Source organism: Coenobita brevimanus, chromosome 54 (genome assembly GCF_032717465.1).
Source record: "Coenobita brevimanus isolate Jiangsu-jjx chromosome 54, ASM3271746v2, whole genome shotgun sequence".
NCBI lineage: Eukaryota > Metazoa > Arthropoda > Malacostraca > Decapoda > Coenobitidae > Coenobita > Coenobita brevimanus.
Window position 1 is genome coordinate 22,104,849 of NC_137007.1, and position 14,342 is coordinate 22,119,190.

The 14,342-nt window shown below is 40.8% G+C and overlaps 1 protein-coding gene across 1 annotated transcript in view; it reads right to left on the reverse strand.

Annotated features, from left to right (window-relative positions):
• The window catches only part of LOC145401055 (guanine nucleotide exchange factor DBS-like), a 1,269,176-nt gene that overhangs the window by 47,205 nt on the left and 1,207,629 nt on the right, over window positions 1–14,342 (reverse strand). Inside the window, exon 24 of the mRNA XM_080273428.1 lies at window positions 9,321–9,564. Within this exon, the coding sequence (XP_080129554.1) occupies window positions 9,321–9,564 (244 nt within the window). The remainder of the gene's footprint in view (window positions 1–9,320; window positions 9,565–14,342) is intronic.

Genomic DNA, 14,342 nt, shown 5'->3' on the forward strand with positions numbered 1-14,342 from the left:
AGAATGCAAAGAATTAAGCGTGAAGTGCAAAGTGGTGGTTGAAACTGGCGTGGTGCAATAAGAACAGAATGTGCAGTGTTAAACAATTGTAACTCACAGTGCAAAGAATTAAGTGTAGCACAACACTGGATTACTGTATGTGCCTCAAGAGCATTTTCACCACTACCAGAGCCTTAGAGGAGGCGGCCACAGATGTGCTGTAAGTACTGTGTACACTCCTAAGTACTTTCCATACTCACTTCTAATTCCTCATTCTCTGGTTCCTTTTCATTTATTTCATGCTTTATGTCCATTATTGGTGTGAATAGGGTCTTAAATAGGTTTAAATAGGTGCTATACATGTCCAGTAGGGAGTTATTTATGTGGCTTTCAAAGTTACGCTGGGTTAGGGTCCATAAGTACCGGTCCAGCAGGCAGGGGTCCACTTTCCGGACAGGACCACTTTTCGGACATGCCTTTGGCTCTATTACATCTGATAGTGGAGGGATTACTGTATGTTCATTATGAAAATATAAGCCTTTGGGAGCATATTTTTTAGCAAAACGCGAGGTAACGGAGTGTGTTTTATTCTTGCTTGCAGTAATAGTTGAAAATGCTCGGCGAAGTAATCTCACTTTGTCGGCCAATTACTCGATAACTATTCGACGTATCGACTTCCTGTAAGAGCCATGATAAAGAGCAGTAAATTCTACGTATGTTCATAATGAAAATACAGCATAAGCCTTTGGAAGCATATTTTTTAGGAAATGGCAGGTGAACGGAGTGTGTTTTATTCTCGCTTGCGGTAATAATCGAAAACGCTCGGCAGAGTAATCTCACTTTGTTGGCCAATTACTTGAAAACTATTAGACGTATCGACTTCCTGTAAGAACCATGATAAAGAGCAGTAAATTCTACATATGTTTATTATGAAAATATAAGCCTTTGTGAGCATATATTTTGGGAAAAGGCGGGGGAACAGTGTGTGTTTTATTCTTGCCTGTGGTAATAATCGAAAACACTCGGCGAAGTAATCTCACTTTGTCAGGCAATTACTCGAAAACTCTTGGACGTATCGATTTCCTATACGAACCATGATAATGAGCAGTAAATTCTACATATGTACAGGACATAACAATGTAATATCTCTGATAAAAAGTCGTTGTTATGTAGGTGGGAATATAGTGTTTGCTGTGTGTGCATGATGAAAGTGACGCATGGCCGTAAGTACCCAGTCTTTTTTTGTGATTTGCTTAGAAACTATGAGGCGTACCAAAAATCTGTTTTGCCGAGGAGAAACCCCATGAAATTCTACACAATATTAAGAAATAAAAACATAAGGTGTGTGAGAAAACTTCTGCAGGAAAGCTCCCTGAACAAAAAAGTTTTTTTTTTTTAATGGCTTTCAGTTTTTGGCTATTTTCTTGAAAACTACAAATCGTATCACAATCAGATATTTCTCATTAGAAAGCTGATGAAACTTTCTATCAAAACTTCTAATAACATTTTCCTGTATAATGGAAAGCATTCAAGTGGTGATGTTGAGAAGTGAAACTGACATTGCAAAATGTTTATTCAGGCGGCCTAATGTTGTTTTATTCGTGCTTTCCTGTTTTCTTTTTTTTGTGTGTGTGCTTATCAACTAGAACAAACATCAACGAATAGGGTGGTCATATAGGTTTCATGGCAGTATATTGAGGTTTGGGTGGCGAAAATAAGGCAAGAATATGTTTTCAGCAGCGGGCAGGTGGGCTGGGTGGGCAGCCAGTCAAGTAAAATCATGTGCAGGGAAACTTACTGAAACTTATGCGTGCGCAAGAGGGTTAAGAGGCATGACAGACAGAGCGCATGCAATAATAAGACAAGTGTGTGTGTGTGTGTGTGTGTGTGTGTGTGTGTGTGTGTGTGTGTGTAGGAAGGCAATTTTAATAGGCTGATGAGGCTAGAGAACTGACGGGATTAAGTTGGATGACCTGTGTATGGAGAAGCATGCCCCCTTTGAATGGTGCCACAGATATAACCAGGCAGCTCTGCTGTCTGTCAGTTTATATAGACATCTCTTAACACTTTATTCCCCAGAATTATGTACTGCAGGAGGACAACTTCAGCCTGCAGTCCACACGAAAAGAACAAGAACAACAGAAGCACATGACATGAATTTGGCACTCCTTAAAATTAAGAGTAGATGGATTGTCTCAGGTACATACAGCGATCCCTTGGTCATCATGCTCCTGGTTATGGAGATTTTTTTTATCATCGCAAGATGGAAATCTGCACTCCTGCTATTGTCACACATTTTTCATCTATAACACATCATTATCATGCACCTAAGCTGGTAACTGCCATCAATGGTAGTGCAATATCTGTGGTTTTTTATGGCTTTCAGGAATTTAAAGATGAGTCCCTATTTAAGGAGTTAATCCTTAGTCGTGGAGGCCACTATCTCTCCACCCCCTAGCTTCAGAATCTCTTTCCTCAAGTCCATCTTGGGTCTCTTTATGGTATGAGTTTCTTCCTTAATGTGCCCTTTTCATCACTTTCTATTAACCTAACCTTGCCTATGTCTGTTTCAATTTAGTGGGTATAAATTGCTGTAAAATGGAAAATTGGGGTTTATGAGTGGGGTGCCCGGTACTGTCAGCAGCTGTTGCCACCAAAAATCATGTTCATCAGTGAAGAAGTGCAAGTCAACTTTATATTTTACCAACATCTTAGTACCAATCTAAATTCTGCTCACTTTACTTGAATCTATAGTCCCTCTAGCCAAATTCCTCACAGAAACCCAAATTTCTTCCTCTGCTGACTTATCCCCATACAGTATTCCCGGTTACCATTTCCTCACTAAGTTTTGTAACAAAGGCGGAACTTGTTGCAATATTAAATCAGAATATGCAATTAACATAATCATCAACTTCACTCTTACTAATTTTTATTACTCATTATACAAACAAAATCACTTTAATAATAGCAAAATATATCTGAATTGTTTATTGCTTCCCCATATGCCTTATCAGAACCCAATGTATCTGACTCTATCCACACAGCTTTTTTTTTTTTTTTTTTTTTTTTTAATGTGTCCGACTCCGGGCATAGGCTTCACAGCCTGCTCTCAAGGCCCAGTAGTCCTCCTACATACCATACACCTCTCTACATGTCACCACTTTGGCGCTAACACCCACCGTCCATTTTCAATACATGCTAGGGCTGTCTCATACTGGACTGGTGTACTGTATTGGTATTAGCAGGGGTACTTTTATGACATGTCGGCAGGTCATCTGGCAGATCAGGAAAGTCTGCTTTTTCATGAAATTCAAATCCTTAAACTGTTCCCTGCCCCAGCCGGGATTCGAACCTGGGTCCATCAGGACTACAGGCTGCCTCTCTACCAATTCAGCCACCGCCTCCCCCAAACCAACTTTAACCTCAACCTTCCCTTTGATATTACCATGTTGCATCATTTTAACATCCATAATGTTGAATGGCTATTGCATTCAGCCAGGACTGATGATACTGGTCTAGAGTGCAAACTGTTTGCAGAATCATTTAATCTCACACAACTGGTAAAACAACCAACTAGAATACCAGACAATCCTGACCGCAATGTCTATATCTTGGACCTATTCCTGACAAATAACCCAGATCAATACAGGATAGAGTTACTACACCACTTGGATCCTCTGACCACAATCTCATCAAAGCTTCATTCATCAGTTGCCCCAAACCTCTCTGTTCTGAACCAGTCATGGTGACCAGATGGCCCTTTGACAGGGCAGACTGGAATGGATTTAGAAATTATCTAGCTGATATTCCATGGCAGTCTTTCTTCTCCACTGACATCAATTCTACCCAGTCCCACATGAATGACTTAATACAAGTTGGTATGGAGTTGTTCATACTGTCATCAATTTACTAAAGGATCAGACTCCCCAAAATGGTTTGACAGCAATTGTGCAAGAGCAACAACCCAAATAAGCCTTTAACATATAACTCTTACTTAAAGTAGAAAACTACCAAATCCCTCAATCACTTTAAAATTGCTAGAAACCATGCAGAAGCAGTAATAACTCTTGATAAATCAAACTTTCTTTACAACCAAGCATCCAAACTATTAAATAATCCTGATGACAACAGGATATTCTGATCAGCTCCATTCATTCAACAGTAACTTTAACAAGTCAACAACCATTCCCCCACTAAAATCTTCAGACAAAAACACTGTAAATGGCCCACATGGAAAAGTTAACATTCTTGCCAATATGTTTGCCAGAAATTCTACCTTACAGGAATTCAGTAAAAACATTCCTGTACTAGAATTTGACTCTCCTGAAACTGATCCACTAAAGATACATACAGTAGGATCTCATCAATAACGATTTCGACAATAACATTTTCGGCAATAATGGTAAGTTAGAATAGCTATCCAGTTTCCATGATAACGTTTGGATTCACTTGAATAACGGTTATTTCGTGAACGCCAAGTTGTTATACTGCAAATATGTCCATAAAATGGTGAGGAAAGAAACAGACAAACAAAAAAAGATGAAGGAAATCGCCGAAAATGTGAGCAATAGCGAGGAGGAGATGGAGGATCCTCCCCTTGCCACCTCCCCTGACTTGCCCATTGCCATCACCTCCACCTCCACTGCCCTACCTGACTCACAATCTGCCTCCCCCTCCACCTCCACAGTCCCACTTGACTCACCTGCTCCACTTGTCATACCTGCAACCCAACATAATGACTGTTGCTGCATTCTGGAAGAAATATAACATTCAACAGGCTGTAAATTTCATTGTCAGTGCCTGGAATAATACAACATTGGCAACCATTAAACATGCTTGGTCGGCACTCCAGCCACAACTCAAGTCTCCTGAGACAGAAAGAGAGCGGCCATCAGAATTAATGACTAATGACTGGACTTGTAAAGCAGATTTCATGAAAATACCAGAAACAGTATCACGATCAAGTGAATGCCCGCCATCAGTCACTCATCACTCACTCTCTTTCACAAAGCCAGCAAGCCGAGGAAGAACAGAGAAGGGTTGAGTAGATGATGACACTGGGGACTTTCCTGAAGATTTTGACTTTATGGGGTTTGATGAAGTGTTGATGGAAGTGGGAGACCCTGGCGTGAGAGGCAGGAGAGGGGACGAGGCCAGCGAGGGGTCAGGGGTTACGATGCAGTAGCGTCCATGCGCAAGCCTCGAAACAATCATTATAACAAACACCTCATAACTCCTTTAAGGTGAGTTTTATATTACTCATGATGATTTAATAATTAATCTTATTATTTCAGCTAAAAAATGTAGTGATAGGAGGGCTCCAGGTGGGAAAAGTGGATAAAAGTCCAGGAGTGGCAGCACCAATAAACCCTTTATACATGTATTTTAATGTCACGCAAATAACATTTTCGCTAATAATGGCGTTTTTCTGGCATCAATTAAATGTTATTGATGAGATCCTACTGTAGATACATAAAACCTATCCTAGACAACTTACCAACATGGTCCAGGTCCAGGTGGAATTCCTCCAATCTTTTTGAAAAATTGTCCCCCAGAACTTCCTCCTGTCCTAGTTAAATTATTCAGACTATGCTTACACACTTTTTCACTCTGTAATTCTTGGTAAGAAGGTAACATCCACCCAATTCCAAAGAAGGGAAGTTCATCTGATCCCTCTGATTACAGACCAACAACTACCACATCTCCTGGACAGGTATTTGAGAATGTCATTAATAAGCACACTGTTGAACATCTTGAATCCAACAATGTAATTAGTGACAGACAGCATGGTTTTCACCATGCCAGATTCACTGTTGATATGCTCAATCTCATTACTCATACTATCCATCAATCAACAGACCAACATGGAGAAACTCATGCAGTAGATCTTGAGATTTCTAAAGCTTTTGACAGAGTGTGGCATCACTCCCTGTTATCCATGCTCCCTTGCTACAACCTGTCATCTGTCCCACTGATTTCCTCATATCTCTGCAACAGGAAGATGAAAGTACAGGTAGATGATATATATTCCAATTTTCACTCAATGCTGGCATGCCACAAGGATCAGTCCTGACTCCGACCCTGTTCCTCCTTCATGGTAATGATCACCCTGTTCCTCATTCATATTAATGATCACTTGTCTGTCACACATAATCCCATTCACTCATATGCAGATGACTCAATGCTTCACAGCTCCATCACACTTAAATACCCATCCACAAAATGATATCTCTAACTCCCAACTCAGCACAGCAATCTCCATAAATCAAGACTTATCCATGATCACTGAATGGGGGCAAATAAACATTGTCTAATTTAATCACTTAATGCTAGAGGAACCAAATACAGTATCTCCAATTTACTAACAGACAGGTACTGCCTGATTCCTACATTATCTTCATTGTGACCAATAGCTATTCCTGTTTCTAAAAGTATTGAAATTCTCAGCATTTCACCTAACAATACCCTGTTAGACCTCTCATTTTAGATCACTTGCTAAAAATGTCACACAGAAACTTGGATTATTGTACAGAATCCATAACTTCTTGACTGATGAGCAGTTAGCTATAATTTACAAGACTCCTGTGTGCTCTCAACTCGAATATCACTCACCCTTGTGAGGTGGATGTGAAGAGGTTGCATTTAAACAAATGGAAAAAATTCAGAATAAAGCTATAAGAGTAATTAATAACCCAACAATTATAACTTACCGTAACCATGTTCCCTACAAGGAAGCTGGAATGTTGCTTCCCTTGCATTATTTTATAGACATTTTTATGGCCAATGCTCAGATGAAGATGCATCCACTGTGGCATCTCTCCACACCTTCCTCTGTACTACATGGGCATAGTAGCGCTCATGACTTGACTCTCACACGGTCACAGTGCAGAACTTCTGCCTATCAAAATTCATTTATCCCAAGAGCTGCTTCTCTTTGAAACTAGCTTTCCCAGATTAGTTCCCCCCCAAACTTCAACTGCAGACCAAGTCCAACTGTTATAGATTTTATGAACAGAGGACACCTGTAATCTGGTGAATGGAATTTGTTTTCATTAAATTTGTTTTTCCTTCCTCTGTTCATCTTGTTTAATAATAATAATAATAAAAATAATAATAATAATAATAATAATAAAAATAATAATAATTATAATAATAATAACTGCAATAAATAAATCCCATAACTTCTCTGCTTTCATTACTACACACTAGGCTCAGTACCAATTATGCATGATAACCACGGGATCATTGTAATATGAAGCACATCTATAAAGAAAATTGTTTTTTAAATATGTGCAGACATTTAGGCCTCTGATGCAGAGTCAGGCTTCTGGGCAACTAAATGGTGAGTAAGTGTCCGCCCAATATCATAAGGCATGCTGGTGACTAGTTCTTTCACTATCAGGCTTTCTCTTTCATTGCTTTCTGAAGCTTACCTCATCCAATACTTAGACAGGAAAAAAAAAAAAAAGATACTGATGATGATGATGGCAATGATGATGATGATGATGATGATGATAATGATGATGACCATCCATCCATACATCAGCCAATCCTACGTTGCCCCATGAGGAGCGTAGAAGCCTGGGGCTAGGCAGTTGGTCCTAACATTTAAGATGAGAGTGACCAACCTCACTCATCCCTGAGTGGAATTACGTGAGCAATAAACCCCAACCATCCCTTGGATATAAACCTTCACAGGCTCAATCCGATCGGAGCACAATAATTACCCACAAAACCACCAGGCACCATGATGATGACAATAATATTATTATTATTATTATTATTATTTTGTGGTAGGTGGGGGCATTCACCATCCACTCACCTGATGTAGTGCTGCTCTCGAGTATCTGCCCTTTCCCCTCCTCCATCCTTCTTTCTTTCCATCCTCTTTTGTCTTTCTTTCCTTCATTCTTTCCTTGTCCTTCTGCCTATGGGTGACTTTACACACACTCTTCTGCCTTTCTTTACTTCATTCTTTCCTCTTCCTTCTGCCTGTGGGTGACTCTACACTTAGTGACAAGCCAAATGGTTTCCTGTACACCAGGAAACCATTTATTAAGCTGGGTGGTAACCATATAGCCAAATTTCGGCACCTACTGGTTTAGTGAGTGATCACAGCGCTCCAATCGGATTGAGCGGTGAAAGTTAATATCCAAGGGGTAGTTGGGGTTTACTGCTCATGTAATGCCACTCAGGGATGAGTGAGGCTGGTCACTCATCTTAAATGTCAGGACCAACTTGCCTAGCCCCAGGCTCCTAAGCTTCTCATGGGGCAATGTAGGACTGGATGATGAATGAATGAATGAATTATTATTATTATTATTATTATTATTATTATTATTATTATTATCCACTCACTTGATGTAGTGCTGCCTACTTCTTCCTTAGCCCTTATCATTCTTTTTCTGTGCCTGCCCTCCTCTCTTCCTATTTCTCTCATCTTTCCTGTCACTTCTTACTGCTTTTCTTTCCTTTACAGGTGGCTTTATATTGAGTGACAAGCCAAATGATTTCCTGTAAGCCAAGAAACCATTTAAAATGCTGGGTAGTACCCATATAACCAAACCATATGTGCTCCCAATGTGTCAACAAGTGGGTTGGTGGAGGGTTAGTGCCCCTCTCTGTGAAACAAATAAATCAAAGTCAAATGGCCACCCCTTACGGGATTATGGCATCTGGCAATAGATAGATAGATAGATTATTATCCACCCATCCATCCATCATCCAGTCCAGTGTTGCCCCATTAGAAGCGCAGGTGCCCGGGACTAGACAAGTTAGTCCTGACATTTAAGATGAAAGTGATCAGCCTCACTCATCCCAGAGTGGCATCACATGAGCAATAAACCCAAACCACCCCATGGATACTGTATAAACCTGCACCGGCTCAGTCCAATTGGAGCGCCTTAATAACCCACTAAACCACCAGGTGCAATAATTTGGTTATATAGTTACCACCCAGTGTCGTAAATGATTTCCTGGTGTACAGTCAGTGTAGAATCACCCACAGGCAAAAGGGGAAAGAATGAAGGAAAGAAAGACAGAAGAAGGAGTGTAAAGTCACCCATAGGCAGAAGGATGTGGAAAGAATGAAGGAAAGAAAGACAGAAGAGGAAGGAATGAAGAAAGGAAACAGCAGACACACAATGCAGCACTACATTGAGTGAGTGGATGGTGAGTGCCCCCACCTACCACAATTTATTATTATTATTTTTATTATTATTATTACTACTACTACTACTATTACTGATGACGATGATGATGATGACATATTTCTTATGAAATTCAAGTTCTCTTACACAGAAAATCAGCCATAAAGCCTACACCTCCACCCCTTCTCTCACCTCAGTGCTTTCGGAAAATGTCTGGTCCTCCTCTTCATCTGATGCTGAGTAGTCTGAAGACCAGCTTTCCTCTTCCTCTTCTGGTGCATCCCCAAGTGAGGTGTCTGTTAAGCGCCGAACTGATCGCCGGCTGCCTCCACCCTCGCCACTGGCTCGGCCCTCTGAACTGCTGGAGCTGATTGAACCACCACTGCCACTCATTCCATTGCCAGCCATATCCCATGAGGCTGTTTGACGCAGTGATCTAAAAAATAAAACAGTATGTTATGCAATAAACACTAGTGGCAAACAGAGCATTTAATGGAGCTATATCTATCTATTGCCAGATGCCTTAATCCTTTAAAGGGTGGCCACAAAAAAACTGTCTCCATGTCATCCAGTCCCCTGCCATTTCATTGCCCTGCTCCCAGCTCACACTCCCCTTTCTCATATACCTCGCCACTCCATCCCTCCATCTCATCCATGGCCCTGCCCTGCCCCCAGCTCACACTCCCTTCTCTCATATACCTCTCCACTCCATCCCTCCATCGATGGCTTGGCCCTGTCCCCACCCCCAACTCACATACACTCTCCTTGTTAATGTTTCGCTCTCCATCCTCTCCATATGGCCAAACCACCTCAGTGTATTTCTCCTAACCTTTCTGTCACATCCACTTCCACACCACAACACTCCTTCACTTCCTCATTTGTCAGTCTGTCTCTCAGCACAACTCCACATGCTCGTCTCAAATAACTCATTTCCACTGTTCCCACTCTTGACTTGTGTCTTGCCAACCAGGTCCAAGCTTCACTTCCATATGTTGGGGTTGGTATCACAACACTGTCATGCAGCGACTTTTTTACTTCCATGCTCACCTCCGTTTCTTATTACTGCTTTCAGAGAACCAGCAACCTTTCTTCCTCGTTGTACCCATTCAAACACTTCACCCTCCAAACTCCATCCTTACTCATCACACTGCCCAAGTACTGAAATGTACTCACATTTTCCATTTCCTCCTCATCCAACCTCACTGTACATTCAGTGACTTTATTTCTCTCAAAGACCATAACTTTACTCTTCCCTACATTAGCCTTTAGATTCCATTTCTTCCACACACTCCCAACTCATTCACCAAGCCTTGCAGCTCCCCTTCGTCTTCACTTAAAAATACAGTATCATCTGCAAACAACAGTACAGAGAGTTTCCAAACGCTGCCCTCTCTTATTAAAGCTGCTCCATCATCCACTGCCCTACCTTGTATCTCTTTTATAATCCCATCATTATACAGGCTGAACAACCATGGAGACATGACACATCCCTGTTTCAACCCAACATTCAAACAGAAAAATTTACACAATTCACTATCCACACACACTGCAACTTTAGCATCCTCATACGTGCTCTTCATGGGATTCAACAACTTCCCATTTACTCCATTTATTCATAATATTTTCCACATTCCTTGTCTATCCACCCTGTCATATGCTTTCTCCAAATCCATGAAGGCTGCATAAAACTTCTTTCCCTTCTCTAGAAACTTTTCCACAAATGACCTAAGAATGAATATCTGATCTATGCAACCTTATCCCTTCCTAAAACCTTGCTGTTCTACACCACCTACAGGTAATTCCTCTGTTATTTCCCTAACTCTGTCTGTAAGTATCATACCGTTCACTTTTCCTATTTCACTAAGACAAATGCCCCTATGATTACCTCATACATCTTTTTCCCCTTTTCCTTTGTACAGGGGAATAATTACCATGTACCTGACTTCCAATTCTCCAGGACTCTACCTTCCTCCCAGGGCAATCCGTACATCATCCATATCCATTCTACTACTATCTCTCCCCCATGCTTCAGTATTTCACCACACACTCCATCAACTCCTGGGGCTTTCCCCATTTTTACTTTCTTCATTGCTTCCATTACTTCCATCCTACTGATTTCTTCCTCCCTTCTCACCTCCTTCCTTCTCCCAGCCATTTCCCAGCTACTTATCCTCACATCACTTTAATTCTCTATATTTAACAGTTCCGGAAAGTGTTCCCTCCATCCATTCACTTTTTCTCCCTTCTCCAGTAGCAGCTACAGTTTTTGTCATTCACTCTCTGACTAACTTCTTTATTACCCTGTCTAACTCTTGTTACCTCTTTCTACAACATTTTCTTACAATTCTTACACTTTACACTCAAATTCCTTCCAAAATCCTCAACCACTCTCTTTTTACTCTCTCTTACTGATCTTTCCACCTCTCCTACCCCTCTACATACAACTCTCTCTTCCATCTCTCAACTTCCTCTGCACCCCTGCTTCCTACCCACTCACAGCAGTATATGCTTTCTTCTTTAGCGCCACAGCTTGTCTCACCTCTTCATTCCACCATGCTGTTCCTTGCAACCCATTTTGTCTTCTCTTCACCCCATACACCACCTCACATGCTGCACAGATTTCTTCTGCGAGTATCTTGTACATTCCTTCCACCTTCCCCATCTGCTCCAAATCATATTTACCCAATCACTCCTCCAATTCTCTCTTATATTCTGCCCTTTTTTCATCATGTACAACATTTCTACCCTCCTTGCATGGACTACTTCCTGTCCTTCTCTCCAACTATTCCTCCATTGCATTTTATCCTTGACTTTCACCACCACAATATGGTGGTCAGAAAGTCCACTCACCCTACTTCTGTATGCTCTTGCATCCATTACACACCTTCTCATTCTGTCATTCACACACACATAATGAATCATTGCCTTCCATTCATTCTGTTCACCACCCATCATTCTTCATCACTTGCCACATATACCTGTGGATCATATTGTGACCAAAAATGGTACTGGCTATCACCAACCCCCTCCCTGCACAGATGTCCACCAGAGCACTGCCATTCTCATCCACATCTGCAGGCACACCCCACTCACCAATTACTCCATCCACCTTCACATTCCCTACGTTTCCATTCATATCTCCAATCAAAAACACTCTATTTCCTTTCAAACTTTTCCATGCACGATTCCACATTTGCCCAAAACTCCTTTCACTCTACTTGCACAATCTTGCATTGGCACATATACGTGCACAATCGCCCACATTTGTAGTCCTACTTTCAATCTTACCCACACAATCCTTGAGTCAACTGATCCATACTCTCTTGTTTTCTCCTTCCATCTCTTGCACACAACAATACAGGCATACCCCTGTTTAACGATGCAATTGGTTATGGAAAACCCATCACTGTGCAGGGTTTCATATCTCAGGGTAGATTTAACATGTAAACTATGGGGATGCATTTTTGAGCCTTGGGTATCCCCCCTAAGCAAGGCCTAAACCCACCCAAATGAGTCCAAACAAAAGTTTAAAGCAAATCTAAATGGCCTAACAGCCATAAAAGAAGCTAACTGAAGCCTAAAACCAGCGCCCGTCTCACAGTACCCAGTCAAGGTCACTGGAGAATGCGATCTCTGACTCAATGGCCTGACAGCCATAAAAGAAGCTAACTGAAGCCTAAAACCAGTGCCCGTCTCACCGAACCCAGTAAGGTCACTAGAGAATGTGATCTCTGACTTGAATTCATTCTTGATAGAGAAGAAGCAGCAGCATTGTGTATAATCCCACCATCAGATGGTCCTGGGACAATTAAATAAACATCTGTTATGCATAATAATAATGTATGAATGACACAGAATCATCCAAGGTGCAAACTGTTGTGACAGAGAGTCACTGATGTTTTGACAGAGAATTCTCTTGACAGGGAATGCAATCTATGATGCGATCGGAAAAGCCTTTTCAACGGCCCCTCTTTATGTCATTTTTGTTACTGTACTGGTTGTCAAGCTCCTTTATTTTCTTATCTCTTATTTTCCAACATTTTTATTTAGAAATTCCTTTATATTTTCAAAGCATTTTCCCTTGAACAGCCCAAATGTAAACACGTGATTTATCGATCACTGATGTGATCGGGATAGCCTGTTCAAAGGCCCCTCTTTACGCCGTTTTATTATATGTTCTGGTTGCTGAGCTTCTTTATTTTTTTCTCTCTTATTTCCCAACACTTATTAAGAAATTCCTTTGCATTTTCAAAGCATTTTCCCTTGAACAACCCAAATGCAAACGCAGGATTTATTGATCGATGATGCTATCGGGATAGCCTGTTCAAAGGCCCCTCTCTATGTCATTTTATTTACTGTACTGGTTGCTTCTCTCTTATTTTCCAACATTTATTTTAAAATTCCTTTGCATTTTCAAAGAGTTTCCTCTTGAACAGCCCGAATGTAAACACACGATCTATCGACTGATGATGCAATCGGGAAAGACTTTTCAATTGCCCCTCTTTATGTCGTTTTTGCTACTGTTCTGGTTGCTGAGCTCCTTTATTTTCTTCTCTCTTATTTTCCAACATTTTTTTTTAGAAATTCCTTTGTATTTTCAAAGCGTTTTTCCTTGAACAGCCCAAATGTAAACATATGATTTATCGATGTCACAGTTTTTGTGAATGAATGAAATATTTACTCTCTATGGTTTTCATAATTATTAATATTTATTTAAAATTATTATTAAGTATTCCATGATAGGTTATATGACAGTTCACTGGTCAAACACAAAATATTCTTTGTTGAGTTGCCTAGTTGTCCACACTGTTTTGTACCTCATCTGATGAGCGAGAATCTGTACCCCAAATGACAGCGTTCGCTCCACCTATGACTAAAACACATTAATCTAAGTCTAAAAACAGTTTATAAATCAAACCCTATCTCAAAATTGGGGGTAGCTCTACAATAGGTGGGGTAAGGTGGTATTTCTACCCCCATCACTATTCCGGGGTATCACATGTAGGGATATCGTAAATCGGGGTTTGCCTATACATATGGTACTCCTTTTGCCCTCTCATTCTCACCTACTCCCACACATATACCCCATCCATACTCCCACTCTCTCACTTCTCCATTTAGTCTCAGTTGTTCCATATACATCCATTTTTGCATCCTCAAGCACCTGAACACTCTCTCCCTCTTTCACCTCGACATTTGCACCCCATACATTCC